At 48.1% G+C, this 27,823-nt stretch overlaps 1 protein-coding gene across 1 annotated transcript; it reads right to left on the bottom strand.

The window, feature by feature from the left end:
* carmil3 (capping protein regulator and myosin 1 linker 3) lies at positions 1-27,823 on the bottom strand. The gene is given in 42 exon segments (XM_062481302.1): positions 1-917; positions 1,191-1,307; positions 1,754-1,825; positions 1,955-2,204; positions 2,280-2,404; positions 2,520-2,910; positions 3,044-3,209; positions 3,413-3,532; positions 3,743-3,822; positions 4,452-4,639; positions 4,814-4,880; positions 4,995-5,114; positions 5,202-5,289; positions 5,433-5,608; positions 5,871-5,984; positions 6,182-6,301; positions 6,408-6,506; positions 6,793-6,886; positions 7,420-7,488; positions 7,901-7,932; positions 7,934-7,980; positions 7,983-8,073; positions 8,693-8,747; positions 8,857-8,953; positions 9,058-9,139; positions 9,257-9,326; positions 10,215-10,319; positions 12,368-12,444; positions 13,427-13,504; positions 13,691-13,800; positions 14,523-14,609; positions 15,112-15,206; positions 15,459-15,547; positions 15,857-15,932; positions 17,494-17,567; positions 17,781-17,851; positions 18,029-18,123; positions 18,973-19,094; positions 19,300-19,359; positions 19,589-19,639; positions 25,777-25,871; positions 27,577-27,823. Coding segments are annotated over 42 exon segments (4,452 nt in total). The 5' UTR covers positions 27,773-27,823; the 3' UTR covers positions 1-876.

The raw sequence follows: 27,823 nt of genomic DNA, 5'->3' as shown, positions 1-27,823 counted from the left end.
TTGGGAAATTTCATGTTTATTTATCCTATTCATATATGCCTTTTTAGAAAATATACTCATTTGAGTCCTGTAAAATCAGATAAAAACAATCATCTGTTCCATGGACCAACTAGTAGTACTTACTGTAATAATACTGGTACCAAATGATAGAACACTTCATTAACATATTCAGTCTCCATTGTTGTTATACATCATACAAAGATGGTTACAATACAGTCAAAATAATTACAATCCAACAAAAGAAAATACTGGTTACAGAATAACGTCCACAAAGGTTAGTGCAGATTTTGCTCATTTATACTCAATAGGCCTATACACAGCATATCAATACTCCATTAGAATAAATACTGATTCATTCTTACAGTAGCAGTGTCACAGATTGTCGTTTAAAAGAGAGAGAGAGAGACAGAGAGAGAGAGAGAGAGAGAGAGAGAGAGAGAGAGAGAGAGAGAGAGAGTGAGACAGAGAAAGAGAGAGCGAGAGCGAGAGAGAAGGAATAATTAGAAATACAGTCTAATAAAAGTATATGTACAATAGTAAGAGCAAGTAATTGTTTGTGAGTATACTGGATGTGAGAATGTTTCTGTGTGTGTGTGTGTGTCTGAGAGAGAAGGATATGTAGAGAAAATGGTATGTGTGAGATGACAAAGCAAGTAGGACTGGTGTAAAGAGTGTCAGCCTTCATGCATCACGTTTCACAAATGAGACAGTGACTAATCATGCCACCATCGACTCTATTCTGACTGTGTTGGTTCCTTCCAAGAATTCATAATGACTTGTTTTTCTCTTGCTCTTACTCATCCTCTTTCCATCTATCTACTCCCAATCATTTTTCTCCTCCGTAATCCTCAGTAGCTTCTCCATCTGCTGGTGTTGTCATGACGCCTCGCTGTTGCCAGGCTCCGGACTGTCGTGACCTAAACAGCAGACAGAATGTCAGAGCTCTAGCCTCTCTAGCGTGAGTCTCAAGCTTGAAAGGCTCTTATTCAGAATCGAGCTAGAACCGGGGAGACAGGAAGCTATCTGGAGGTAGTAGTGGACAGTAGACCCACTTACGTGCGCACACACACACACACAAACGCACACACACGGACAGACACACGTACACACGGACAGACACGCACATACACATAGACAGACGCTCAAAAAGACACTCAACCGTTGTGACAGAAACAGATCCAGATACATACACACAGATGCAGGATAATCCAGCGATCTGTTTCTGCTCTGGGGGAGACGGGGTTTTTTCACGGGGGGTTTGCGATCTGAGGACCTCTCCAGATCACTAGGGCTGTCCCGTCCCATGCCTGAGGGGAAATGATATGAGACGTACAAGCGGGTCCACACACATGGGGAAGGCGGAGGAATGTAGAAGCCTTCTCTCAAGTTGAGAACAGACCCCGCAAACTATTTGCAAATACTCGGAAATACTTGGAGTGCACAAAAGAAAACCTTCATATGAAAAAGCACTGAAAAGTATGTATTTGTTTGTTGTTGGACCCAGATATACATTCAGAGGTTTTGACTGACTGACACATTGAATGGCAGTCATAATGACATCAGCGAATACCGCATACTGTATATACTGGACTTTGCCAATGCTATTACGAATTGCAAAGTCAGTCAAAGACAGAGGACAACAGATTCCATTCTGCTGTTGCAATGCAGAGGCATGCTGTATACAGGCAGCCAGAAGGCAGTGGACTCAGAGCAGGAAGGGTTGTGCATTCATGTCACACACACACACACATACCAGTGTCACAAGAGTTTGCTTTCCTGTTGCGATGTGGCTTCGATATTCCGCCATTTGTTGATCCATCTTCATCTGATAGATAAAGTATTCACCATAATCGTTACCACCTGATCACGTCTAATCCTCCCCGTTACAGCTGCCACTAAACGACCCATTCATTAGAATGAATTAATAATAATTTGTATTCAATTACAGTGGTACCTTGATTGACAGCTGAACTGGGTAAGTCGAAACTAGGTTTGGCAGACATTGGTGGCACAGGGGGCGGGCTTTTCTTCTGATTGGTGCCTTCTTCTGGAGTGACAGGGGCTCCAGAGGACTCCAGGCCAGGCTTGGCAGATGCCGGTGGGGCAGGAGGCAGGGTCTTCTTGTCACTGGTTACCTCTCCAGGTGGAGTGACAGCAGGCGAGGTGTATGGAGAGTTACTTTCCCGGGATAGATCTTTACTGGGCTGGAGAGATAATACTTGGTCAGACAAACATACATACACACACACACACACACGTATGCATGCACACACACACACCTTCGCAGGAATAGGGGGACGCTGTCCCTCTGCCCCTCGGGTTCTCTGCGTTACGTCTTGTCTCTTTGTGTTCCTCTCAAGCTCCCTATTTCCTTCGACCCCTCCAGAGTCCTCGGGGGATTTGTCTAAGGGCAGAGAAAGATTGAAGAAAGATTATGACAAACAAACAAAAAAGGTCTGAGATCGCCCAGACCTCGTTCTTGTCGGCAAAGTTGCCTCTACGGTGCATTGTTGCAGTACCGGAGCTCTCCTGCAGGTGTCGCTGTCTCAAACCGGCCAGATTGGGCTTGCTGCTCTGTGGAGGAGGATCAGGCTTCTGTCCGCAGGGGGCGGCCTCTCTGTTGTCCCTCCCCTCTTCTGAGGACTCCCCGCCCTCCGTTTCTGTCCGTGTGTCTGTCTGAAAGCTGACTCTCTCCTGCCTCCCCGCTTCCGTCTGCTTGTCCACCTGTCTGTCCGTCGGCTTGTCCAGGCCGCCGGTGGATGCGACGTGGCCATTCGCTCGAGGGTCTGCCTGGGTCTCTGGTGTCTGTCTGTCCATCTCTCGGTCTGACTGTCTGTTGTCGCAGCTGCTGGCGTCGGAGTCGATGTCGGCCCCGATGCAGCTGTACACCATGCTGACCAGGTCTGAGGACTGCAGGGAGGGCAGAGGTGAAGAACACTGTACACTCGTCCACTAGGGCCGTACAATAACACAGGCTAGAACAGTGCCCTGGATGTAAGACTGTGAGGGGTGGTGGTGGTGGTGGGGAGGGGTGACTCTGCACCTGTCTCTGTATGTGGTAGGGGGGGCTGCCGGCCCTCATCCCAGGGAGGGGCACACCATGGCTGGGCCTGGGAGACGGCATGCCGCCATTGGTTCCATGTATAGTTGACTCCACCCTGACGGCATCCTTTGGGTGCTGAATAAACGAGTAGACATTCTCTGAGGCCCTGCAGAGGGCAGAGAGACAGAGAGAAAGAAAAGAGAGAGAGAGAGAGAGAGAGAGACGTGTTACAGGAGGGATGTATCTATATATGAGTCCTAGTTTTTCCACTGTTGAGAACTGGATATCCACATGCTGTACTACTCTTAGGACTACGATAGCACATGGTCTCCACACCCTTTCCTACAGGCCCCTCCCATTCCTGCATACTCTGCGTCCTGATTGGAGATAGTAGAGTTGCGGTTCTTCCGGAAGCCGGAGAAGATGGACAGGACGCTGCGTCTCTTTTTGCGTCTCAGGATCTGGGCTTGATGGAGGGATGACAGTTGACTGAACAAAAGGGAAAGAAAGAGAGAGAGAGAAAGAGAGAGAGAGAGGGGAGACATTAAGACAGGGATATGACCTTTGTATGGGCCTGTATGAATAGGAACCGAAAGTAATCTATAAATCAAGCCCTGTACATAAAAATGAATGGACGTGGATACAAACATTCAGTGTTGTGTACCATGTGCTGTCATGCATGAGAGGTGTGCAGTTTACCTGTCAGGCAGGACTCTCTTGGTGTAGAAGTCAGGAAGTCCATCTTCTAGCAGACTGACCCCCCCATTCTCTGAAAAGTGCTAGAGGAAGGAAACAGGGACAGGAAGATAACAGCATTACAACCATGAACATAATATAATATTGTACTGTCACCACCAAACGCTGACAACTGCAATTATTATTTCAAACGGGCTGGCTGAACTTGATCCCCTGCCAGCAGTAGTCTATTTGGAGCAGAACACAATTACTCATTAGCACTTTACAAATGGTTTGTACCGATTTACAAAAAGCACTTCAAACTTTAGGACAAACAGACCTGGAGTTTTCGGTGCCTTGGGGGCAGTTTGGATTCAGGACATGATAAATGGATGAGTCATAGGAGGCATTAGGTCAAAGTAAAATCGTTTCAAAAGGACTTATTTAGAGAAAATGGACCCCAGGGTGAAAAACATGGCTGAGAAATTGACCGATTGTAACTAAAGATTGTGGGTTGGAGGAAAAGGGAAAATAGAAGATAATTGTTTGTTGTTGACTTGCTCAAATGCACTTCAGATCTGTAAGAGGATATTGTGCAGGACAGTGCTAACCATGTACTGGATGTAACCCTCGCTGTTCCACACATTCATCATAATATCAAATACATAAAAGACAAAGGGGGGGGGGATGAAGGAAGCTGTTTGAAAGTATTGTGGAGTCAAAGGCCACTCACGGGGTCAAAAGTGAGGTGACCCGTCCTGTGCCTTCGCGGCGGGCGCGGCCTCACGTGGGTCACGTGACGCAGCGGCGAGCCGTGGGTGGGCAGGGTGGACAGACCTTCCCAGGAGGCCGAGCGGGAGAGGGGTGCGGAGGGGGAGGGCACGCAGGGGGGGGGAGAGGAGCTGTGCTCATCACCAAGACCTGAGGGAGGGGGGAGGAGAACAAAGAAACCAAACATGGGTCTATTTGGGTTGTAAGGTTACAAGGGCCAGATAGGAAGTACATGAACACTGAGTCATCTTCGAAGGTTGTAATGCATGAACAAGGCTTCTGGATGTTTCTGATCCTAGTCTCTGTGGAGAGCGAGGAGCCTACTTAGTCTGGTGGACACTGGTCGGATCCGTCTGGTTCGGGAGCTGCGCTTCTTAATGGCCATGGTGTCCTTGAGGAAGTCAGAGTGTGTGTTTGTGTCAGTGTGTTGAGCGGTGTACCAAAAGGACACACACACCGATTCATGCATACAAAATGTACGCGCGTGTTTGCACTCTGTACGTACAATGTTGATGCCCATGTCCTCATCAGGGAACTCCATTGAGTCAGGGAGTCTGGACTGTTTCATGGTACGTCTGCCTGTTCCCCCGTCTTCCCAGCGCTTCACCTGGGACACCTGACCATGCTGGGGAATCACACACACAGTTTGAGTTTGGATTGAACTCACCTAGCAAGAGACAGCATGCTGTCAGAAGAGAACATGGACGTTTACCAGGGTCTTGTGAGTGGAGTAGAGCTCTTGAAGAATCTGGTCCACTATGGAGTTGGTCAGATAAGAGACCACAGACAGCTTCACCTCTCTGGGGGGGTGGGATGGAGGAAGAGGGATGGAGAGACAGAGACAGAGGGCGCACAGTCAAATAAACAGTCCTCATCTTCAATCTAGAACTCTCCACCAAACACAACGCCATTGCTTTCCTGGACTCCCTCCCTCATCTCTTACTCCAGGGCTCTGTTGATGTCCTGGGCTGCCCTCTCCATCAGGGCGGTGCGGATGGTGGAGCGAGGGATGGACACGCGCTCGGAGATGGAGGAGAGCGGGGGGACGAGGTGTTCGGCTGCCAGGGAGGACATGGGGCACAGCTCCCGACACAGAGACACCATGGAGTCCACTATCACCTAGGAGACCAGACACAACACAACACATGACCTCACATGACAACCGTCCGTCCGTCCATCCATGCATTCATACATCCATCTATCCATTCGATAATCCATCCATCTATCTATTCATCCATCCACCCATCCATCCACCCAACCTGTCACCTATCCATTAGGCCTTCAATCCACCCATCCATTAATCCACACGTTCATTCACAAATCCATTCATCCTCCCTGGTCCATCCTCACCTCTGGAAGAGAGAAGCTAGTGCTACTGTACCTGCAGTTCCTTATCAGCAGCCTTGGTCAGTTCGCCTGCAAGAGACTCCAGTCTCTGTCTGACCGGCCCATCCACTGACAGAACATGGGCCAACTCACATAGAGACGGGTACAACTGAGACCCAGAGAGAGAGAGAGAGAGAGAGAGAGAGAGAGAGAGAGAGAGAGAGAGAGAGAGAGAGAGAGAGAGAGAGAGAGAGAGAGAGAGAGAGAGAGAAAGAGAGAAAGGGGATTAGAATGAATTATGCATGCGCACACACGCACAAGCACACGCGCGTCTCAAAAGAAATAGTGTACAGTATGTGCACTCACGGCGCGAGAGTTCCTGGCCTCCTTCAGGACCTGTCTGGCCGCCTGTAGATCCTCTCCTTCCTCCGAGCCTCGGAGAACACACACCTGCTGCTGCACTCGCAAACACAGGCGCTCCATCACCTGGGAGGCACACACACGCACACGCACACACACAAACCAAGCAAATGTCAACCCGGGGAAGTGTTGAAAGATTAAAGTCCCTACCTGAGCACACACACAAACACACCTGTTCAGCAGTGCTGGTGACCAGGCCCTGGTGCAGTCGGAGGGCTTGTTTCTGAGAGAAGCGCTGAGTCTGGTTGTTCCTTAGCAAAGCCCTCTGGATCTGGGAGCAGGAGAGACAGGGAGAGCAGGAGGGAGGGGGCAGAAAGGAGGGAGGCAAGGATGAAGGGAAAGAGGCCGATGATATAAAATGATTATATTCTCTTCTATCCCTCCGGCAAAATGTAAGGAGTGCAGGGTTAATGGTTGAATGTAAGAATTTGAAATGGATAATGATACGAAATGCTACCAGGGAAGTGTAGTCAGTGTGGATACACAGTCTGTGCGGTGGGACTGACTGGGACATAACACAAAGCTGTGGAAATACTTGGTCTCCCACGATGCCCCACCTTGGTCAAAGCTTGGTCGGTCTTCTCTGGGGAGCCCCGGTACGCCTGTGTGACATCACTGAGGGGGAGGGGCATGTACTGGAGAGTAAAGTTACTGGGGAAAGGAAGAGAGAGCAAGAGACAAAGATTAAAAGAAAGAGGGGAAGAGAAAGAAATAGATGAGAAAGGGAGAGAGGGAGAGAGAGATTGAGAGATGTTAGGAAAAAAAGCATTAGCCTACAGTATACTATCATGTCTTCCATGATTCATTATTAATCAACACTTCTGTGCCTGTAGCCTACACAAAAATGGTGTATGGTTTTACTTTTATGTCAATTAGTGCAGCTCTAACAGGCACATTGGACTTCCTAACAGGTCACCTCATGTGATGAAACATCATGCAATAGCAGGCTGCAGAGCCGGTAAAAAAAAATCCTCTTTGACTTTAAAGTCTCTGTAAATCGCCTGATGAAGTGGATTGAGAGAGTGAGCAGGGGGGGAGAGAGAGAGAGAGAGAGAGAGAGAGGGGGAGAGAGAGAGAGAGCAAGTGAGAGAGAGAGAGAGAGAGAGAGAGAGAGAGAGAGAGAGAGAGAGAGAGAGAGAGAGAGAGAGAGAGAGAGAGCGAGAGAGAGAGAGAGAGTGTCCTACTGTTCAAGGGCTCGAGCCACATCTTGCAGGCCCGTAGCTGTGGTGTTATTGCGATCCCACGTCACACTCCTTAGAAGCATGAGGGTGAGAGGAACAGAGGAGAAGAGAGACAGAAATAGATCAGTCACTTATTGAAGAACAAACACTCCCAGTCTCAGTCAGAGTGGCTCCATGTACAGCATGAGCGCCTACACTGCTCATACACGACTGTACATCCTCAGCCTTGCAATGGGTTTCATATTGCACCTGCGTACATCTGGAAACATTCAACCATATCATTACACTATTGAAACTGCTGCACTGCATTAAGAGACATGCTCACATCCGCCCCCCTTTCTCCCTTTCTCCCCACTCCTATTCACTCTCTTCGGTTTTCACCTTCCGCCATCCCTTTCTCCCTTCCTTTCTCCCTCCCTTCCACCCTCCCTTCACACCCTCCCTCCCGCCCTTCCATCCCTCTCTTTGGGCCCCGTCCCCTGACCTGAGGGTGGTGTTGATCTGCAGTGCCTTGCCTCAGCATCTTGGCTCCGGTGTCTTCCAGGCCATTGCCACTGAGGTCACCTTGCGCAGGCAGGTGTTGCTGCCCAGGGCATTCACCAGCACCGTACCCCGAGAACGCAGCCGTGAGTCGGACAGGGAGAGGGACTGCAGAGCTCTGGGGGGGATTTTTTTTTGGGGGGGGGGGGAGATGGAGTGGTAATGATGTGTGAGGGGGATAGTGTAAAAGAGGTAGAGGGTGTTTATAGAGAGAGAGAGAGAGAGAGAGAGAGAGAGAGAGAGAGAAGAGAGAGAGAGAGAGAGAGAGAGAGAGAGGAGAGAGAGAGAGAGAGAGAGAGAGGATGTGAAGAGGGAATAAGGCTTTGAAGTAAAGTTCACAAAGTGTGTCTGTGTGGGTATACTTTTATATCACGTTTATTTGGGCACCCTCTACTGTGTGTGTCGTGTGTTTGTTTTCATGCCTGTGTGAGCATGCGTGTTTCGGACTGAATGTTTGCGAGTGATGATCATCAACAACAGTAAATTATTGAGTGAGTTTGACATAGTGTATCTGCACTCAGAGAGAAAGCCCTGGAGTCCAGGGAATGAAGCCTGTCGGAATGAATAACTTCCTAAGCTGGAGAGCCCATGGCTTGTACAGTCCGTGGAGCTGGACATGTGTGGGAGAGAGGGTTACACACTGTGAACACATAAATATATACTGTAGCCGCCGTATGCAGTACGGTAAGTGGGTGCTCTTAAGTACGAGAGAACATTAGGTTCTTCTACAACTCACACACTCTTCCTCCTGCACCAGCTGGACCAGCTTCTGCAGAACCTCATCCAGCACCCTGCAGACAATACAGGCCATCGTCATCATCACCATCATCTTCCCCCCCAACCAGAAACATTATCCTCATCATCATCATCCATGTGAATGTTGATCACTGTTCTCCATACCTGCCCTTAAGGTTGAAGTTCTTGCCCAGAAGCAGGTTTTTGAGGGATGGGTGTCTGGAGAAGGCTGGGAGGACCATCAGCAGGTCTGCATCCAACCCTGAGGACAACACACACACATTGTAGATTCAGTAGCCTTGTGTGTGTGTGTGTGTGTGTGTGTGTGTGTGTGTGTGTGTGTATGTGTGTGTGTGAGAGTCTTACCATTGTCAGAAATGTCCAGGGTACTGACACAGGAGACCCTAGGGAACAGCTCCTGGATTATCCCTGCACCGGCAGATTTCAACTGAGAGAGTGAGAGATGAAAACAGACATGGAAATAATTGTGAGGACCGAGGGAGGCTGGAGGACAGATGGAAGCCAGACGACAGCAGCAGGACAGCAGGTCAGACAGAGGAGGTACCTCACAGCTGCTGATGTCTAGGTGCAGGTCCGTGATGTGAGGGTTGGTGGATAGGCCGAGAAACAGAGCCCTAGGAAAGGAGAGAGAGAGAGAGAGAGAGAGAGAGAGAGAGAGAGAGAGAGAGAGGGGGGGGGGGGGGGGTCAGCTCTATAGAAATCTCTTTTCTCAGCTCTCCTGTTAAAGTCTCCCATCACTGCTGCTCAAACGAAACCTTGGTAGAGGGCTACTTTCCCCACACCTAAGAGCTAAGCTGCAATCTAAAAGGATTTGGGGAAAAGTAGATTTAAAGTGTCTGAAACATATTTGCTAAGAGCTAGGTAATGCCTCTAATGAAATTCAGGAAAAGTACAGTAAATACTAAGAAGTGGAACCAGCACCTGTCTGTGATGTGAAGGTGCATTACTGAATTGGACAGCCCAGCTTTTCTTTTCTAGTTTTCTTTTAAATGAAAACACGTCAAAGAATGACATGTGAGTAAACTATTAAAGAGGATATGTTCCTGCGAGAGAACTCAAGTGTTTTGGGTCTATAGCACAGCTAGTAAAATAATAAGACTTTATTTATATAGCACATTTCATACAAGAATTGCAGCTCAAAGTGCTTCACATAAAATCAATAAAAACAATAATACAAATGATAAAAGTAATACAAAAATACACCCAAAAAAATGTAACTCAACAAAATACAAGCCGCAGTCTTTGCGGGAATCAAAACCCATAAGCCGCAGTCTTTGCGGTATCTCGAATCCGTCTTAGACTCAAGCTGCCTTTGCAATTTCCACAACATATCACAAACTAGACGAGCCGCAATCTATCTGCGGTCTCTCGAATCCGTCTGAGACTCGAGAAAATAAGAGAGAGACTTGGCTTGTTTCATGTTTCTCTCCAGAACACTGTAGATGAGCGTGTTTAGGGTGTCGGCCAGTCCAGCAGTGCTCACGACCGCACACCCAACTCACCTCAGGGCGTCAGGGGGCAGCTTCATAGAAGACAGGTTCACGTGACTTAAACTGAACACTGAGCTGAAGAACTGTCTGAACATGGGGAGCGTCTCCCTTGCTTTCCTAAGAGAGGACGAGAAAGAGGAAGGGCAGAGGGAGGAGGAGAGGGAGGAGGAGAGGGAGATCATGAGTGACAAGAGAGACAGGCTAGACATTTGACATTTAGGTCACCATTGTCATTCTGGCACAGGGAAAGGTGATGCTTGAATAATTACGGCTGACAATGTGGACTTCACAAAAGAGGAGGTTTGCATGAAACCATCTGTTAGGGTAAATTGATGTGAAATCCAGTATGTGTGCAAACACACACACAAACACACACAAACTACAGCTGTAGAAGAGTTTCACTAGAGCCCGAGGAGGAGAACCCCTCTGAGCCGGAGTAGATAAGGGAAGCATCCAGGCAGCTAATGTATTACACGGTATCACTGCGTGTTCCTGCCTTGTAGAACAGCCTAACAGCCATAGCATTCTGAACATACAAATAATTCATTGTAGCAGGGAGGAAAGGGAGAGACACAATTAGACAGCAGAGAGAGTGGGTGGAGAGAGGTAGAGAGACCCTTCCGAGATGTGAGCGGAGCGAGTACGAGGAGTGATGTTGACATGTGTGGATGTCAGCGATGACCGTGATGGAAAGGATGGAAAGGTGGAGGGATCATGATGTGGTGTAAATAGGAGCTCACATTATGATAGCATTATAGATATCTGTGTGTTGGGTAACACATGCACCGTGACCCATTGGCCTATTAGCATTATCTCCCAGAGTATAGCGGGGACTTACAATGGATTCTGTCACAGAGTGATGGGCAGCTGATATACAGAAAGGGGGAATAGACGGTGAGAGAGGGAGATGGTGGGAGCGAAAAGGATAGAGCAAAAGAGCGATGGAGAGAGATGGAGCATGAGAGGGAGGCAAGTGGGAAAATTGTAAACAAACAGTGCTACAGTCCATGTACTAAAGGACAAAAAGAGAGAGAGAGAGAGAGAGAGAGAGAGGGTTAGTGAGTAAAAAGGGAGAATGAGCCTCCATCAGGCTGTTTCATATGTATGAGACTGTGCTTATCAGCTCAAGCAGATTTATGTTCCGTTTGACGTGGAACAATCCCAGCTGCTGCTCCTGTGCCGCCAAACACAGCTTATTACTAACACAGTGACGGATAGGGAGAGAGGGACGGAGAGAGGGACGGAGAGAGGGACGGAGAGAGGGACGGAGAGAGGGACGGAGAGAGGGACGGAGCCGCAGACAGGTGGGCGGGGCAGAAGTGGAGAAATTGGGAGTGATTGGGAGAGCGAAACATAAGGGAGAGATCGAGGTTGGATGGAGTGAAGGTGACAGTAACATGAGTGAAAGACAGATGGAGGTGGGGAGGGAAAGAAAAGGAGAGGCGAGAGGAAATTGAGAAAAAGGAGACAGCGACGGAGCGAGGGAGAAAAGCAATGAGGATAGAGAGAATGGGTGGGAAGAGGAAAAAAGAGAGAGGAAAAACAAGTAATATAGGAGAGAAAGGAAGAGGGGACGAAACAGGGGGAAGATTTAATAAGTAGAGATTGAAATTTCAGGAGAAAAAGTGACGCAGGAAAGGTAGTTGGCAAGAGGGAGACCAAGAGAGAGAGGGAGACCAAGAGAGAGACCAAGAGAGAGAGAGAGAGAGAGAGAGAGAGAGAGAGAGAGAGAGAGAGAGAGAGAGAGAGAGAGAGAGAGAGAGAGAGAGAGAGAGGGAGAAAAAGAGAGCACGCTTTTTGCAGGAAGCCTTGGGATCCAAACATCAATTCCGTTCTAAAATTAGTCTCATTTCTCAGCAAACTTTTTTTACAATGGCGTAATGTGCTGAGCCGAGATGGGTTTGCTCTCAGGGTCCTGGGGGAGGGGATGAGAGATGGATCAGGGATCTGCTGCAGCAGCCTGCTAGCAAAGTAAACAACAAACACGCTGAGAAAAAAATGAATGAGTTGGCGGGTTGTAAACACTAATTTGGATCCAAAGGTCTAGGGCTAAATATTAATCTATGGCAGAATGGATGGCGCAGATCTCTGGGGTGTTTTACAGAGTGTGAATGATGAGGTCTTATTTGGGAGACAGAGGGAGGGAGCACACAGACTGTACACACCTGTGGGAGAAGGAGTTTTTGGACAGATTCAGGTAGGAGAGATCAGCACAGCAGCCTCTGAGCAGAGCTCCAAACAACTGGAGGACAGAAACAAGGTTGGAAATCAATCAGTGAGTGAACACTCATGAGTCCTAATCTTGTGTAAGATACAGCTAGACATTTTTAGCATGTCTCCCAGTAGCCAAAGCAAATATGTACTAACATCATGTCATAGTACAGCTGTTAGCAAAATAGCTCAAATTGTTCCTGGTGGTGAAATAATGATTCATTAGCTTATGACTTGTGTATCCTGTATGTTGATATGCACAGATGACAGACAGGTAATTCTTACAGACGAGCAGATGGTGATCATCCTTTTCACTAAAACCAACTAATACAGGGGGGTATCTGACCCCCTAACTAATAGGGGGTCAGATGGCTGAGTGGTTAGGGAATCGGGCTATTAATCAGGAGGTTGCCGGTTTGATTCCTGGCTGTGCTAAATGACGTTGTGTCCTTGGGCAAGGCACTTCACCCTACTTGCCTCTGGGAAATGTCCCTGTACTTACTGTAAGTCGCTCTGGATAAGTGCGTCTGCTAAATTTAAATGTAATACAGAATCTTATTATCTTTGTAAGAGAACAAATTGCCCAATCAATAGTCAAGATAATTAGAATGCTGCAAATCAAACCCCAAAACAATTAATTATTCAATCAAACAGCATAAATAATAGGGAGAGATCTAGACATTCTAAAGGAAAAGGCACAGTTGTGTAAAAAACAGGAAATATCCATCAAAGAAAGTGTCGTCCTTTCATCCCCAAACTCATCAGAGGCAGAAGAGGGAAGGGAGTAATGAGAGACAACAGAATACTCCAATATTCAATAAAAAATTAATGCTCGACATTAGCCAGATAGTTCTTCCCCTCTGTTTGTAGGGCAGACTATTTGAAACTCATCTGTTTCAACACATTCGGAGTTAAGAGGAACGCAAATGCACTGCGACCAACAGCACACTCTTTTAACCAGCAGACTCATCTTGTAGTCTAACAATCCAGAGACAGTTATGAATGCTACTCACCGAGTCCACAGTACAGTCGGTCCCAGAGAGGTCCAAATGGACTAGGCAGTTGGGCTGAGCCAAGAACAGGTACAGGTTCTATGGGGAAAAGGACACATTGATGAAGAGGCGGTGAGGTACATGTGTGTATATGTCTGTCTGTCTGTCAGTCTAAAATGCATGTCTGTCTGTCTATCTGTATATTTGTGTGTGTGTGTGTGTGTGTGTGTGCGCGCGCATGTGTGCGCATGTGTGTGTGTGTGCGTGTGTGTGTGTTCCCCTCACCGTGGCGTCTTCTCCAGACAGCACCCCTGGGTTCTTGCTCAGGTCCAAATGAAGGAGAGAGTTGGAATAGTCATCACTGGAGCACAGAGCCTGAGACAGAGACACCACACCTGAGAAAGACACACACACACATTTGTCAAACAGTGCTTGGCAGGGTAAGTGAACAAATGCAAATTATTTGAGTGGTACCTAAATCCAAACCTGCAGCATGTTATGCTATGGCGCTGTCTCCAAAACTGTGTTCAAGGCAGTACCATGAACTAGGTAGAGTAATGACTCATACAGCTCTCAGGATGAACGTCCAATGGCCCATTTAGACTCATTAACGTCTCCTAAGCCCGCTGAAACACCAAATCAAGCATGCCCAGTGAGCACTGTGGCCTCTCTAGGCTACTGTATATAGCAGCTAGCAGTCAGGAACTGCCAAGGGGTCACAAGCTGTGAGAGCAGTGAGGTCACTGGAGAGCAGTTAGCCCCGTGCCCTTGCAAACTGCTTGAGACCAACCACTACATAGCAGGGTTCGTGTCTCTCTAGTAATAGATTAAAGAGCGAATTAACCAGCAGGGAGCTGCTCTTAATAAGTATGTAACGTAGGCAAGCCAGACAGGGGTATACGCACACAAGCATGAGTGCTTACATTTGGACCATGTAAACCTCCGGCAGAGATAATGAAGGATTTGATCTGGACTAGTAGTACAGGAGGACTATTCAACCAAGGTACCAAGTCAGGTTGTGAGTCCCTCCTGTAGGGTTTACAGAGTGGTCTCATCAGGGAGCCCACTAGGGGGGGCTATGGCCCAGGGGACAGCATGCTGAGGGAGGAACACATACCCTTGGAGGAGAGACATGTCTTGGAGAGGTTGAGCAAACGCAGGCCTTTGCTCAGGCGACACACCTGCTGGATCAGGTTAGACACGCCTGAGGAGAAACACACACACACACAAACGAGTTACACTACGCTGCACACTACACTACACTCAAAAACACACAATATGCACCAAGACTCATACACATGCAATGTCGGCTGTAGGCACAGAACAAGACCCAGTGCATGCTGTAGTATCTACAGGCAAACACGCACAGATGCTCGTTGACATGAGTAAGAGTGACATGTGTCAGAATGACAGAACGTGATGTGCTAATGAGTCGTCTTGGCACGAATGCCATCCCCTGACCCTTTAACACTGCCACAGACACTCACGTAGACACACACAGACAAACAGACACCCACACACACACAAATACACATGCCAAAAAACAAAGAGCATCTGCCGCCAAGTAAACAAGACATAGAGACAAAACCCCGACTCTCGTTCAAACCCATCTGACAAACGCAGACAGTGAGAGTTTGAACAGAGAAAACAGAGAGAAACAGCCAAGAAAAACAGAGAACAGAGAAAGTATTTTAATGGTATCTTACCTTGGTTGTCTAGGGTATTGTGTGCCAGATTGAGAGAGTGGATCACTGAGGCAGGGTTTTCTGACAAAGCGGCCGCCATTTTCTGTGGGAAATCGCTGAGGGAAGTCAAGTCAAAAATGGAAAGATTTTCAATGACTGAGGTTGGAACCTACTTATGTAGTTTAAAACAGACTGAGAAAATGGACAGGGCGTGGTGAAAGCATATCAGATAAAAAGAACCAAAAAGAAATCTCAGTAATATAAGCATGATGGACAGATGAGAGAGGTGAGAGACGACAGATAAAAGTGAGGAGATGAAAAGCAAAGAGGTGAGGGATCAAAGAGGGGAATGAGAGGAGGAGACGCACGATTTGAGGCCGGCGTTCTCCAGAGTGACTTCCTCCAGACTGGTGGACTTGCTGACGGTGTGGAGAACCTGCTCGACAACCTCGGAACCCTGACAGACGGACAGACAGACAGACAGACAGACAGACAGAGAGAGAGAGAGAGAGAGAGAGAGAGAGAGAGAGAGAGAGAGAGAGAGAGAGAGAGAGAGAGAGAGAGAGAGAGAGAGAGAGAGAGAGAGAGAGAGAGAGAGAGAGAGAGAGAGAGAGAGAGAGAGAGAGAGAGAAAGAGATGATGAATAAGGGGCTTTACCAACAAACTTGTGGAAAGAAAATAAAATAAAATACAGGCACATATTCATATCGGTTGCTACATCTGTATTTTACAGCACACGTGAAGAGTAAAATAAATGGATGTTTACTAAGCGCATGTCTTTGCAGTAGAGCTTGGTGAACCAAGTGTTGTAAGCCATGGAAGCTACAATCACTGCAAGGTCTCTGAAAAGAAAACAGACACCCGTACATACACACACACACACACACACGTACACACGCACACACACACACATAATTACCTTGAAGTCATCAGGCCATTACAGTGTACAAAAAGCAGTATTCACACAGTATTTGATGAAAAAAAATCAATTTTATCCATGGCAACCATGATTTCAAAAGAAGACTGAGTCCATTCTCCCTGTTGTTTGAGTGAACCCGAGAGGAGTGAAGGATGAGGAGAGCAGAAGATGGAAAGAGAGAAGAGAAGAGGGAGGCAAGAGGATGGCTGGACAGATGGAGGCCAGGTCAGTGGATCATTCAGTGCGAGGTGGCCCTGAGCTGTGTGTGATCCTGGCCACTGGCCCAACACTGCTGCACTGGTCCAGCCCGCTGCCAGACCCTCACATGCTCTGTCCAGAGGGAGGGCGAGAGGGGACCACGGCTACACAGCGAGCGGATGGAGAGAGGGGAGAGGGAGAGAGCAGAGAGCTACACAGTGAGAGGAGGAGAGGGAGAGAGAGGGAGAGAGCAGAGAGCTACACAGTGAGAGGAGGAGAGGGAGAGAGAGGGAGAGAGCAGAGAGCTACACAGTGAGCGGAGGGAGAGAGAGGGGGAGAGGGAGAGCATGAAATACTACTGAATAAGGGCTGAAGACTTCACATGGCATGGAGGGGACTTCACTTTCGACCAATGGCTGTGTGTGTGCGCGTGCACCTGTGTGTGTTTCAGTTCGACACACCACACAACTGATGAGCAACACAAGCCACCTACACAGAAGGAAAAAAACTGAACGCAGTTTCAAATATATGTGTGTGATCCGCAAGGATTTGAAACGCCGTCCCCCGAATCCAAGAAATGTCAGACATCAGTGCATCCGCCTGCAGAGCACAGACAGTGAGGCAGAGATGCACGGCTGGTCCATGTGGAGCAGTGTTCTACCGACACCAACCCCATAGGGCCTGGAGCACTAAACCCCTAGAGCACTAAGCCATGTCTGTCTTCAAGCTGTCCACAAACACACGCGCGCAGCGCGCGCGCGCACACAAACACACACACAAACAAACGCGCGCACACTGTGGCCAGAGAAGAAACCCTGCTGTTTCTGTAGAAGCTGACAGAAGACAGACAGCAGCTAGAGGAGGTGTCTGCTTTCGCCCAGGAAGCATCGCACGCAGAGGAAGAGGACGTCAGGCGGCAGATAACACAGCGCCGGGTCCGCCCCTGTAACTGGAGAACGGCCAACCAAGAAGGACTGGGGCCAAAGTGGAAGGACAGGAGAGAGATTGATGCTGCGCTAACAGCTACTGGAGGAACCAGGGGATGACGGGGGCTGGGGAGGGAGGAGTGAGCAGGGACATGACGCGTGGAGGGGAGGCTGCGTACGACTCCTAACTGGGGGTTTGACGTCGTAGCACTGAAGAGAGCCATCCAATGGTGTGACATTTCTGTCTTCAAAACCAAGACAGCCGGGGGAAGAGGAGTGTGTAGGCAAAAGGGATGGTTCGCCAAAAATACATCTTTCACTTGGTGTGTCAGGTGAGGTTGAGGTGATGTCATATTTTACCGGCTATCTAAATGACTGAAGTCCAGCAGGTTAAACTCTCTGTTGTCCTGGGAGTGGTAGATCGTGTCCACATCCTGCAAGAGGGAGAGAGAGAGAGGGAAACAGAGAGAGAGCAAAAGTGACGAATGTGCCAATCCAGTGCACTGAAAATAGACACAGAATGAGGACCCCACTAAAATTTCCAGCACTTTACTGGCTGGCTAATGTACAAGGGGATCATCAAGACCGGATGAGCTGATGATGGTGGTCCAGATACTGTCTGAACTGAAAGCGTTAGATAGCCTTACCCACTGTACTTCCTCCTTACAGCCAATACCATTGTAGTCACACAGAGCCGCATAGGTCTCTGAAAATCCACCTAGGAGGGGAGAGTAAATCATTGGTAAATCTTGAGGTAAGATGAAAGTGAAGCGCTTGAAAAAAATATGTTAAAAAGAATCATTGTGACCCACTTAAAGATGAATGTTGGCGTATATTTGTTGGGACTGGAGTAAATGAATGAACAGATGAAGTTTGGGGGATTGAAGGGGCTCACCGCATGTTTTCTGGGTCTCCACAGAGGATTCAGAACTGGGTGAAAACTTGTGGACTCCATCAGCGAGGTCCCCTTGAGCTCGACAGATCGCAGGACTGAGACACACACGCAGACAAACACACAGCCAACATCGGTATTCTTTACACTCTACACTAAGTGCTTTACACAATACAACAAGGCTCCATACTCACGGCACAACACACATTCATCCTGCTTTTTATTGGATCAGCCACACCTGCATCGCTCCACAGCCCTGACCCTAATCCTCATTGCATCTCTAAATCTAACCCAGATCAGACAATATACGGCACCCCACTGGCACAGAGCAATGCTGCAGCAACTCTCCCACTCTCTGTCTCTCTCTGTCTCTCTCTCTGTGTTTCTCTGTCTCTGTCTCTCTCTCTCTGTGTGTCTCTCTCTCTCTCTCTCTGTCTCTCTCTCTCTGTGTGTGTCTCTCTCTCTGTCTCTCTCTGCCTCTCTCTCTGTCTCTCTCTGTCTCTCTCTGTCTCTCTCTGCCTCTCTGGGTACAACGGTCTCCCCCACACTATGTGACTTTGCTCTAATGGAAAACTGCCATATGGACAGTCTGCACTCAGCTAGGTCAATCCTGATGATGTTACATCCGTGCACAGCCTCAATAAGGAGGTTTTAAAATGGAGTACTACTGCAGGGGTGTGGGGTACTGTATATTGACTGGAGCAGATTCGATTAGAAACACTTCATTAGTCCTTCAGAGGAAACTTGTTTGTCAACCAACAGCATGAAAAAGAAGGGAACATCCTTCTCCAACAGAAAATACACACCACCACAGAATATAAATACAGTAGCCATACAGTATGTATGCGTATTCTGCACATTGGGAGTAGAAAGTTATTCTACAGTAGAGTCTAGCCTTGGTAGGGTGATAAAGGGGCATCATGTTCGAGTGTATATTTGGGACTTACGCATACACAGAGTTGTTAAATACTCTGGAGAGGGCAAAGTTCACGTGGTTGATCATGTGATCCAGGTGGTCTTGAGTCTGCAGTCTCAGGGAGTATGTCGACTTGTCCGTATCTATGACTACCTGCAATGAGTTGAGATGACAGGAAAAGTTGGAGGAAACAAACTACTCCACTTGTTCACCTGTCTAGCTCAGTATAAGGACTATGTTACGTGTGATAAGACACAAACAACAATCAAGTTGACTTGTATACAACAGGAAATGTGTGATTCTATCAACCATCCAACAAGCCAAGATGTGGAGGGATGTCCAGGCCTGGGAATCTGACCTGATGCTCTGGATAGGTGTTCATAGCTCGAATTTCCAGGAAGTTGAACGTCATCTCCACCTGAAACGATATTCATGGTCGTGAAGATCAATACATTTGACTGTTCTTGTTTCCAAAAGATGAAATGATGATGATTAGGAGAATCTCTTTGGTAGCTTTCAATTCATTGTCTTATTCCTCTTTTCCTTCGTCAAACATCATCAAAATCATCCTCATCACCCTCACTATCATCTTCATCCCCAAGATGCCAATGAAAACATGACCAGGAGCCATTCATTGAGTGACATACCTTGGTGGGAACCTTGACAGCAAAGAGATAGAGCCTCCATATTGCCAGGACCTGAAAGAGAAGAGTCGTATTTCACTGTCAGAGAAGTGGAAATGCAGAAGGGCAAATGAGCATAACATGGCGAACTACAAACACTATTACACAGGGCTAATCGTTGCATCTGTTCATCCCAACCTTCTCATGACTCACTGGAAGCACCACTGGCATTAACTGGCTAATGATTGCAGGCCAGCCTGGGGGGATACAGGCTATTTATTATAAGACTATCATCGTTTTGAAAAATGGTGTTTGTAGTACAGTGTTTTACGACGTGATGGCCATTTTCAATAGATAATGCTGCCGATGTATCATAACATGAGCTCACAGAGAGATAAAGAGTTGAGGGATTTTACAAGGAGACAGCATATGACTAGTAAAATAGCTGATAAGAGAAGGGTCCCAAGCAAAGGAATATTATTTAATTTAAGGGGAATTAGGAAGAGGGAGAAAGAGAGAGCAAGAGATAAAACAAGAGAAACAGATAAACACAGCAAAAGGATAGAGAACGAAAATGTGCAGAAGTAATTACACTCATTTATAATTCAGACTTCCTCATTAGCATACTCTGCCCACACCCATTATACACACTACATATCCCCCTCTCCGTCCCTCTCTCTCCCTGTTCCAAGGGTTCACTTCCCCTTTCCTCTCTCACTCCAAATCCTCATTCGAGTCCATACTCCCATTTCTCCTTTCTCACCCACTACCATCCCTCCATTTTCCCATCTCCATGGAAATCAGTTTTTTATTTCATCAAGCCATCTTCTCCTTAATCCCTCTATCTCACAACCCACCTCCCTATGTGCCATTGTGGCCTGTCTCCCTGTCCCCGACTTCACCCCCCTCCTCGACCTCCCTCTTTTTCTTGTTCCCTCGCAGTTTTCTATTCTTTTCTGCTCTGTCGCTTTCAATTCCTCAAGGCTTCTCTGCGTTGAATCAGTAATGGCACCCCACTGTGCGGAGGAGAGAGAGAGGGAGACAGAGATAGAAAATAAAGAGGGAGGAAGGGAGGGAGGGAGACAGCAAAGGAGAGGGAAAGAAAGATGGAGACAACAGATTTCCCAGTAATAAAGTCTTCAGATTCAGCTGGCTATCCACGCCTTGTCAGCCTAACTAGACGAACCAAGCTCAATCTATCCAGGCATGGGCTCCCAGGGACAGAACCAGAAAATTCACAAGTCCAGCTGAGGAGGGAGACTGGGAGGCGGGCAGAGCGGCCCCCCCAACAGCCCTCCCTCCTTCTCCACCTCAGACTCTAGCATCTCAAAGGGCCTTCTGAGAAACCAGACCCTATTACAGAGATTATTAGGCACGTCAGAAATTCCCTGACAAGTTTCAAAACTCTGTTACGTAAACACGATCAGAGAGGAGCGGGGGAGGAGACACGTGATAGAAGTATGTGATGGCTGAAAGGCTCAGGGAGAGAAAAAGAGAAGGAGAGTGAGTGAGGAAGAGAGAGAGGGAGGTAGAGATAGAGAGAAAACATGAGAGAGATGAAATCCCCATCAAAGGCATTGTTATCAGACCTAAAAGATGTGTGTGTAAACAAACACATAAATAATGCAGCCTTTATAGAGGGGTGTGGGTGTGTTGACAAAAGATGACTACACACCAACGTTGCTCCTCTTAGTGAGACATTATCCCAGACAATCAATACAATGTCTTTTGGGTAAGTGTTTGTGTGGAACTATATGTCAATCAAGTCCAGAGTCAAATGTGGGGTATTAGCCTGAAAAGGACAAAAGCAACACATGACAAAGAATTTCACAACATTTGCCAAAACTATCAAAAGACACTTTGAAGAGGAGAAAGTCAGTAAAATGCCTTATCGATTCCCGCAGAATATAGAATCCCATCATATCAGTGGTGTCTGTTTCAACCTTAAAAAGGATAAAGATTGGACCGTCATATTTCAGTTGAAAGGGGTCGAAATAGGTTAACCTCCAAAGAGCCAACTGTTCAATTAGACCATAGTAGAGCTTGAAGACCACCAGTCTCTCCCTACTTATCTCATCACACAGACAGTCTGGAGGCTCAGCAGTGTCTGAGATGACCAGTCCGAGCCCCGACGGGCCAGAAAGACGATTTGGGACAGAGGAGGATCCATCAGCCAGGGGAGGGGCGTGGGAGAGGAGAAGGAGGAGGAAGAGGCTGCCACTCCAAGACATCCACAGAGAATCTCAGAGCAAGTGATAGAACCTGGGAGGAGATCTAAAAGGCCTGTGGCCATGTGTGTGTGTGTGTGTGTGTGTGTGCAAAGGGATGCAGAGGTGCCCTTCCAGACATGGCACAGCACCAGCCCCTTGGAGTTCAAAGAGCCGAGTGTCTGCCAGTCTGTAGGGAGCGTGGGCAAGGAGGGGGGGGGGGGGGGTGGTGGACTGGGGGGTGGGGAGGCTGTATGGAGACAGGAGGGTGGGGAGGGTACCGCAGGGAGGAAGGAGGGGGCCCGGGGTTTATATTAATCGTAAGCCGTCGAGGCTCCGGGTCTTGCACTTCAAACGAGAACCAGTGATTCAAAGTGTGTCTCTGGGCCAGAAACCACAGCAGCTCCGGGGACATCAAGCCAGGGCACACTGTCTGCCTGAGTGAGTGTGTGTGTGTGTGTGTTGCTGCCAGACCTGGTGGATACTATTTGTGGTTCAGCCTGAAGGCACTTTTAGCAACAGGCGGAGAATGACACACACACTCTTGTATATATCAACAGACACAAACACAAGTGTGCACATGTACACATAATCCCGGGGCACACAGGGCCAGTCCACTACTGTCACCCAGGTATTAACATGACACAACCCCTTCGCTGGCAGACAGAGTGTGTGGTGCATTTGTGTGTCTGTGTTTGCTGTTAAAGTGTGTGCACGCAAGTGTGTGACTTTGAAAGCATACAGTTGCCCCAGGTCCGACAGAGATTCCGAAAATACTAAGAGAAAAGACAGAAAGAGAAAAGCAAGTGTGTGTGTTTGTGTGTGTGTGATGTTATGGTGACTGTATGGAGGGTTTCTGTGTGCAAGCCTGTATGAATGTGTGTGTTAGAGAGAGAGATAAAGGGGGGTGAGAGAGATAGAGAGTAAATGAGAGGGAAGATGCAGACCTTTAAAGACACATCTTGCTCCAGATTCTCTCATAAAAGGCAGCTCTTCTCTTAATCAAAGAGACGGCAGCCAAGCCTGTGGAACTTCGAAGGGCACTTTAAGAACAGAGAGGGAGAGAGGAGGTTATAGAAGGAAGGAAGGAAGGAAGGAAGGAGGGAGCAGAAAGATAGAAAGATGGAGAGAGAGAGAGTAAAAGAAAGAGGAGAAGGAAGGATTTAAACAAAAAGGAATTTGAGGTAGAGGGGAGAGAAAGAGCGAAAGTGAGTCAGAGAGAGAGAGGCCAAAAGACAGAGAGGCAAAAAGAAAGATAAAGAGACCGAACAAGAGGGGTGAAAGAGAGAATGACGGAGAAGGAAGGCAAACTCGAGTCAGAAACCCCTCCAGACTAGAAAGCTCTCAGTCAGACTGTGCCTGTGTCTCCCCTGTGGGAGTACTGAGAAGGTCAGCAGTCATACCACATACCCTCTCCCACAGGCCGCTGGCTGGCGGGCTGGCTGGTTGAGATCAACTCACGCAAACGGTTCCCTCGACAACCTAGTAAAGACACTCTGGTCAACTACCGTGGCATCCGCCATTAAATTGACCATGCCCAGCCTCGGGTCAGTGTGTACAGCCCACACCCCCCACAGCATCTCCCAGACACAAACACAGCTTCACCCATGTGAGCTGCAGGCCACGAGTGCACTAATGAGCAGCTTCTTTATACAGAGCAACGTGTAAGGAGCATTCCTATTCAACGTGTCTCCAGACGGTGTTGAACACACACGCTGGCGTTGCGGGCACGCACCAACCTTCAGCCCCTTAAGCTACAGAGACCAGGCTACAGAGAACACTGTAGACCAACGACAGATCCCTCTACCATGGACGGGGGTATAAGAGACCTTTCTAATCCCATAAGAGAGTCCCGGGAGAACCTCTGCAGCCAGAAGCACCGAGACGCCCCAGACATCAGTTTGCATTTCGGAGTGTTCCATTGGAGCAGTAGCGGCCAGTAATAGGACCATTATCAGAGGGGAGAGCGGAAAAGAAAGAACCAATGGAGGATGAAATGGAACGACGGATCCTGATAAATAATTGACGGAGGAGAAAAGGCAGCATTCGGGGGAACATCTAAACACATCAGATTTCCTGTCGCCCCTGCATCTCCTCCACTGCAGTTGCTCTCATCACCCTCTACTCCCTTGAGCCACCCCGCCCCCCCAACTCTCTCCACCCTGCCCCACCCCCTTTTTCTCTCTCTCTCTCTCTCTCTCTCTCTCTCTCTCTCTCTCTCTCTCTCTCTCTCTCTCTCTCTCTCTCTCTCTCTCTCTCTCTCTCTCTCTCTCTCTCTCTCTCTCTCTCTCTCTCTCTCTCTCTCTGTCTCTCTCTCTCTCCTCTCTCTTTCTTTGAAGAGGCTTTGTTTTGGAGTTGTTATTACTGTAGTCTCCAAATGAGGACTGATAAATGTATGTATGTGTTTGTGTGTGTCTGAGCCGAATGTTTGTTCTTTGTGTCTGCACATGCAAGTGTGGGTAGATCGCAGGCGACTGTGTGTCTGGCTTAAGTGTGTGTCCTGGTTCTTGTGCATCTGGGTGCATGTTAGTGTTGTTGTTGCCTCAGGCACCGTTAAGATGTCATGCTGAGGGTTCCATGTGTCTGTCTGAAATGTGAGGGTGACACTGGCTTTGTGTGTGTGTGTCTGTGTGTGTGTGTGTCTGTGTGGGTGTGTGTCTGTGCGTGTGTGTGCACGCATGTGTGAGTGCAACGTAGTTCACACAGACAGCTGGATACCAGGAGACCCCATAGGGAAACAGGGCAGGGAGTGAGAAAGAGAGAGAGAGAGAGAGAGAGAGGAGAGAGAGAGAGAGAGAGAGAGAGAGAGAGAGAGGGGGGGGGGGACAAAGAGTAAATGTAACACATATTCAAAAGCCATCATGCATGCCTGAGAGACAGTGATACATGACCACACACTCCATCCTCTTTCATAAAAACCTGTAATCCACCACCAAAGAGCAACATACTAGCGCTGAGGTTTTTGTACTGATGCAAGGCCGTTTTTACTTTCCTTGCCATGCGGCAAAGTATTGGAAGCACATGCATCAGCAGAACCAATTTGGATATTGTAAAGTTCTCGTAACTGCCCGGCTAATTTAATTGCATCTGAATCGAGGCTGGTAGCATAGAGTGGTTCAATACAGTTTTATGTGTTCAGATAAAGATGGAGGAGGAGAGGAGAGCAAGCGAGAGATGATGAGGGGAGAGGGGGAGCGACAGGAGAAGGGGAAGGGGGAGGGGTGACGGGACTAGTAATAGAGATGGACAGATACTAAAGGAAGAAAGGGGAACCTACACAGAGACAAAGACGAGACACCGACCAAAATAGAGGGGAGGTGGTGTGTGTGTGTTTGTGTGTGGTGACTGAGAGAAACGGGGGATCGAGAGAGGGAGGGAGGGAGGGAGGGAGGGAGGGAGGGAGGGAGGGACGAAAAATCGCCAGCCACCCGGATGAGAACGGAAGATGAAGGTGGCGAAGAAGGAGGGCTGAGAGACAAGAGGGATGCAGAGCAAATAGTTTGATGTCTTCTCAGCTCCCAGCTTCCCCATGCCGTCTCTTCAGCGGCGGTTGACACACAGCGGGCTGTGCCAGACCCCGGGCTGACAAATGAGCTTGTTGCCTCATTCAGTATCTGGTGTGTTCATGGGTGTGTGCCTTGAGTGTGAGCGTGCAAATGTGTTCCATGTATTGGTGTGTCATTAGTAAATGATCAGGGTGACTAATTGCCGAGGCCTCAACAGCACCGATGACCAGTGTGTTTGGCTCCCATAGGCTCCTGAGAGCCTCCCAGCCTGCCCACACACCCTCTGGCACACACACACACACAGGCTGGCATGAACACACACACGGGGGAGGATGAACACACACACAGATACCAAGCCCTCGCCTCCGGCTTTGGAGTCATGCTGCCACATCTAATAAGGGTTGAAAGGCTGGACTCTGTAGGCCAGAGTGACCACTTCATTCTTCCAGTCGAGCCACGCTCCCCGACCTCAGTACTGCGTGTGGCAGAGTGCACGTACCAGTATCCTGTCCTCTGATTTGCCGTTCTTGGTGTCCTGCTTCACGGCTCGCACAAACTTGATAGACTGTTTGTCGATGACCCTCCTGATGCTCTCTGTGGGGAGAAGAAAACAAAAAGAAAATACTGAAACCTGTAAATCTCTGGAAGTTCAACACAAGTCAACCATCTCATGCAGACACACAAACGCAACACAAACCACCTCAAGAGGAAATGAAACCATTTTATATTTAGACTACTGTCGACAACTTCATCCAGTAAGACTCTAGAGTGGTCGTAAACAGACGGCTACAAGGAAAAGGTACAATACTGATCTGTCTCATCCTCAGTTCAAATTAAATACGAAAAGCCTGTAAAATGCTAATTATTGTCATAAATCCCTTCAATCTAAAACACACCCATACAGTGTCTCACTGTGGTGGTTTTGGGCTGTATTCTACATTCTCACTTGTCACAGGCAATAACACTCATGAACCCAGGTCTACATACAGTAAATGTAGACTAGGTTTTAGCAGATGATATGGAGGTGGAGGTGAGACAGAGAGAGAGAAAGAGAGAGAGAGGATCAGAGTAAGACAAACAGAGTTAATGCAGGAGTAATCGACTTTAATCTCTGTAAAACCCAATCAGTTAAACCATTTACAGGGCATTCTTACAGGCGGACCAAAGCAGGCCAGGGCAGGTCTGCCAGCCAGGCCTTGACATATGCTTCCATTAGTCGAAGAGTGGGGGGGGTGGGATAGGGATGGAGGAGAAATCTAAGGTGAGGTGAACCTCTCTTAGATTGTTTAATGGAAGCATCTCTCATGCCCCTCCCCTTATCTCCTCCCCTCTCATCTCATCACTTCTTCTCGCCTCTGTACACTCAGTGCCCTGATTGAATCATGCTCAGTGTTATTGCAACTTGGCCGGGCAAAATGATGTTGCCGAGAAGACTGTGAGGTAAATAGGGATTATTTGCCATCAAGAGAATTAGCAGTGAGAGACACCCTACTAACACCTTAGGTGTCAAGTGTGTGTGTTTTTGTTACTGTGCATGTGTGAGCTTGTGTGTGAGTGTGTTGGGTTGGGGGGGTGGGGTCTTTGTCTGTTGGATATTGTGCATCAACAATATGATAATGAGAAGTGATACTCTTTCCAGTGTGTGTGTGTGTGTGTGTGTGTGTGTGTGTGTGTGTGTGTGTGTGTGTCTGTGTGTGTGTGTGTGTGTGTTTGTGTGTGTTGGACTGGGCATTGGTGTGCTGAGCATTGCAGCCATCTCTACAGTGAAGAGGACCAGCCTCTCAATGCAGAAACTCAAGCCTGTTTCACACAAACCTCCCACGCACATAGAAACACGCGCGCGCGCACACACACACACAAACTCATACTTAATGAAGACACACGCATATGGTATCCAAATACACGTATTTCTACAAAAATAACCTACTGCTTAATGCATGGAGATCAACAGACCGTTCGGGGTAAATAGGAAGCAGCAACAGAATAAAGTCTCTGATTCGGATCGATGGGATTAATATCGTCACTGACGTGGGTTTACACAGTCCGTACACAGCCATAGATACTTTGCCGAAGAGGAGACATTTCCTTCGCCTGCCGCGTCCGCGGCTATAACTCATCCCATCCAAATACATGTAACGTTCGATATTACAAGTTAGGCACGAGTCTGAATAAAATAATCATTTGCATGTAACGCTGCGTGACTGGCTTCATGTGTTGCAGGTGGCGCGTTGCCCTTAAAAAGCACTCAGCGAGCAGGTGTACAGAATGACTGTGATTTGGAAGAGGAGTTTGTGCATACCTGTAATTTCTCTGCTGACGTTAATGAAACCTGCAGCGGCGGATTCTTTAGAGGCCATAGTGTACGCTGGCTCCTCGCGCAGTTCCTTCGCTCCCTTCTCCCCTCCGCTGCTCTTAATCAAAGTGCAGTGCAGTGCAGCTAATGCGTTTGCGCTGGCAATCTGAGTAGAGCGGGCGACTTCACTGCCTATAAACATATCATATCAAAGAGAGCGAGAGAGTGAGGGAGGGAGGGAGGGAGAGAGGTA

The sequence above is a fragment of the Osmerus eperlanus genome, chromosome 16 (genome assembly GCF_963692335.1).
Source record: "Osmerus eperlanus chromosome 16, fOsmEpe2.1, whole genome shotgun sequence".
Lineage (NCBI taxonomy): Eukaryota > Metazoa > Chordata > Actinopteri > Osmeriformes > Osmeridae > Osmerus > Osmerus eperlanus.
This window is presented reverse-complemented; position numbering and strand designations above follow the sequence as displayed.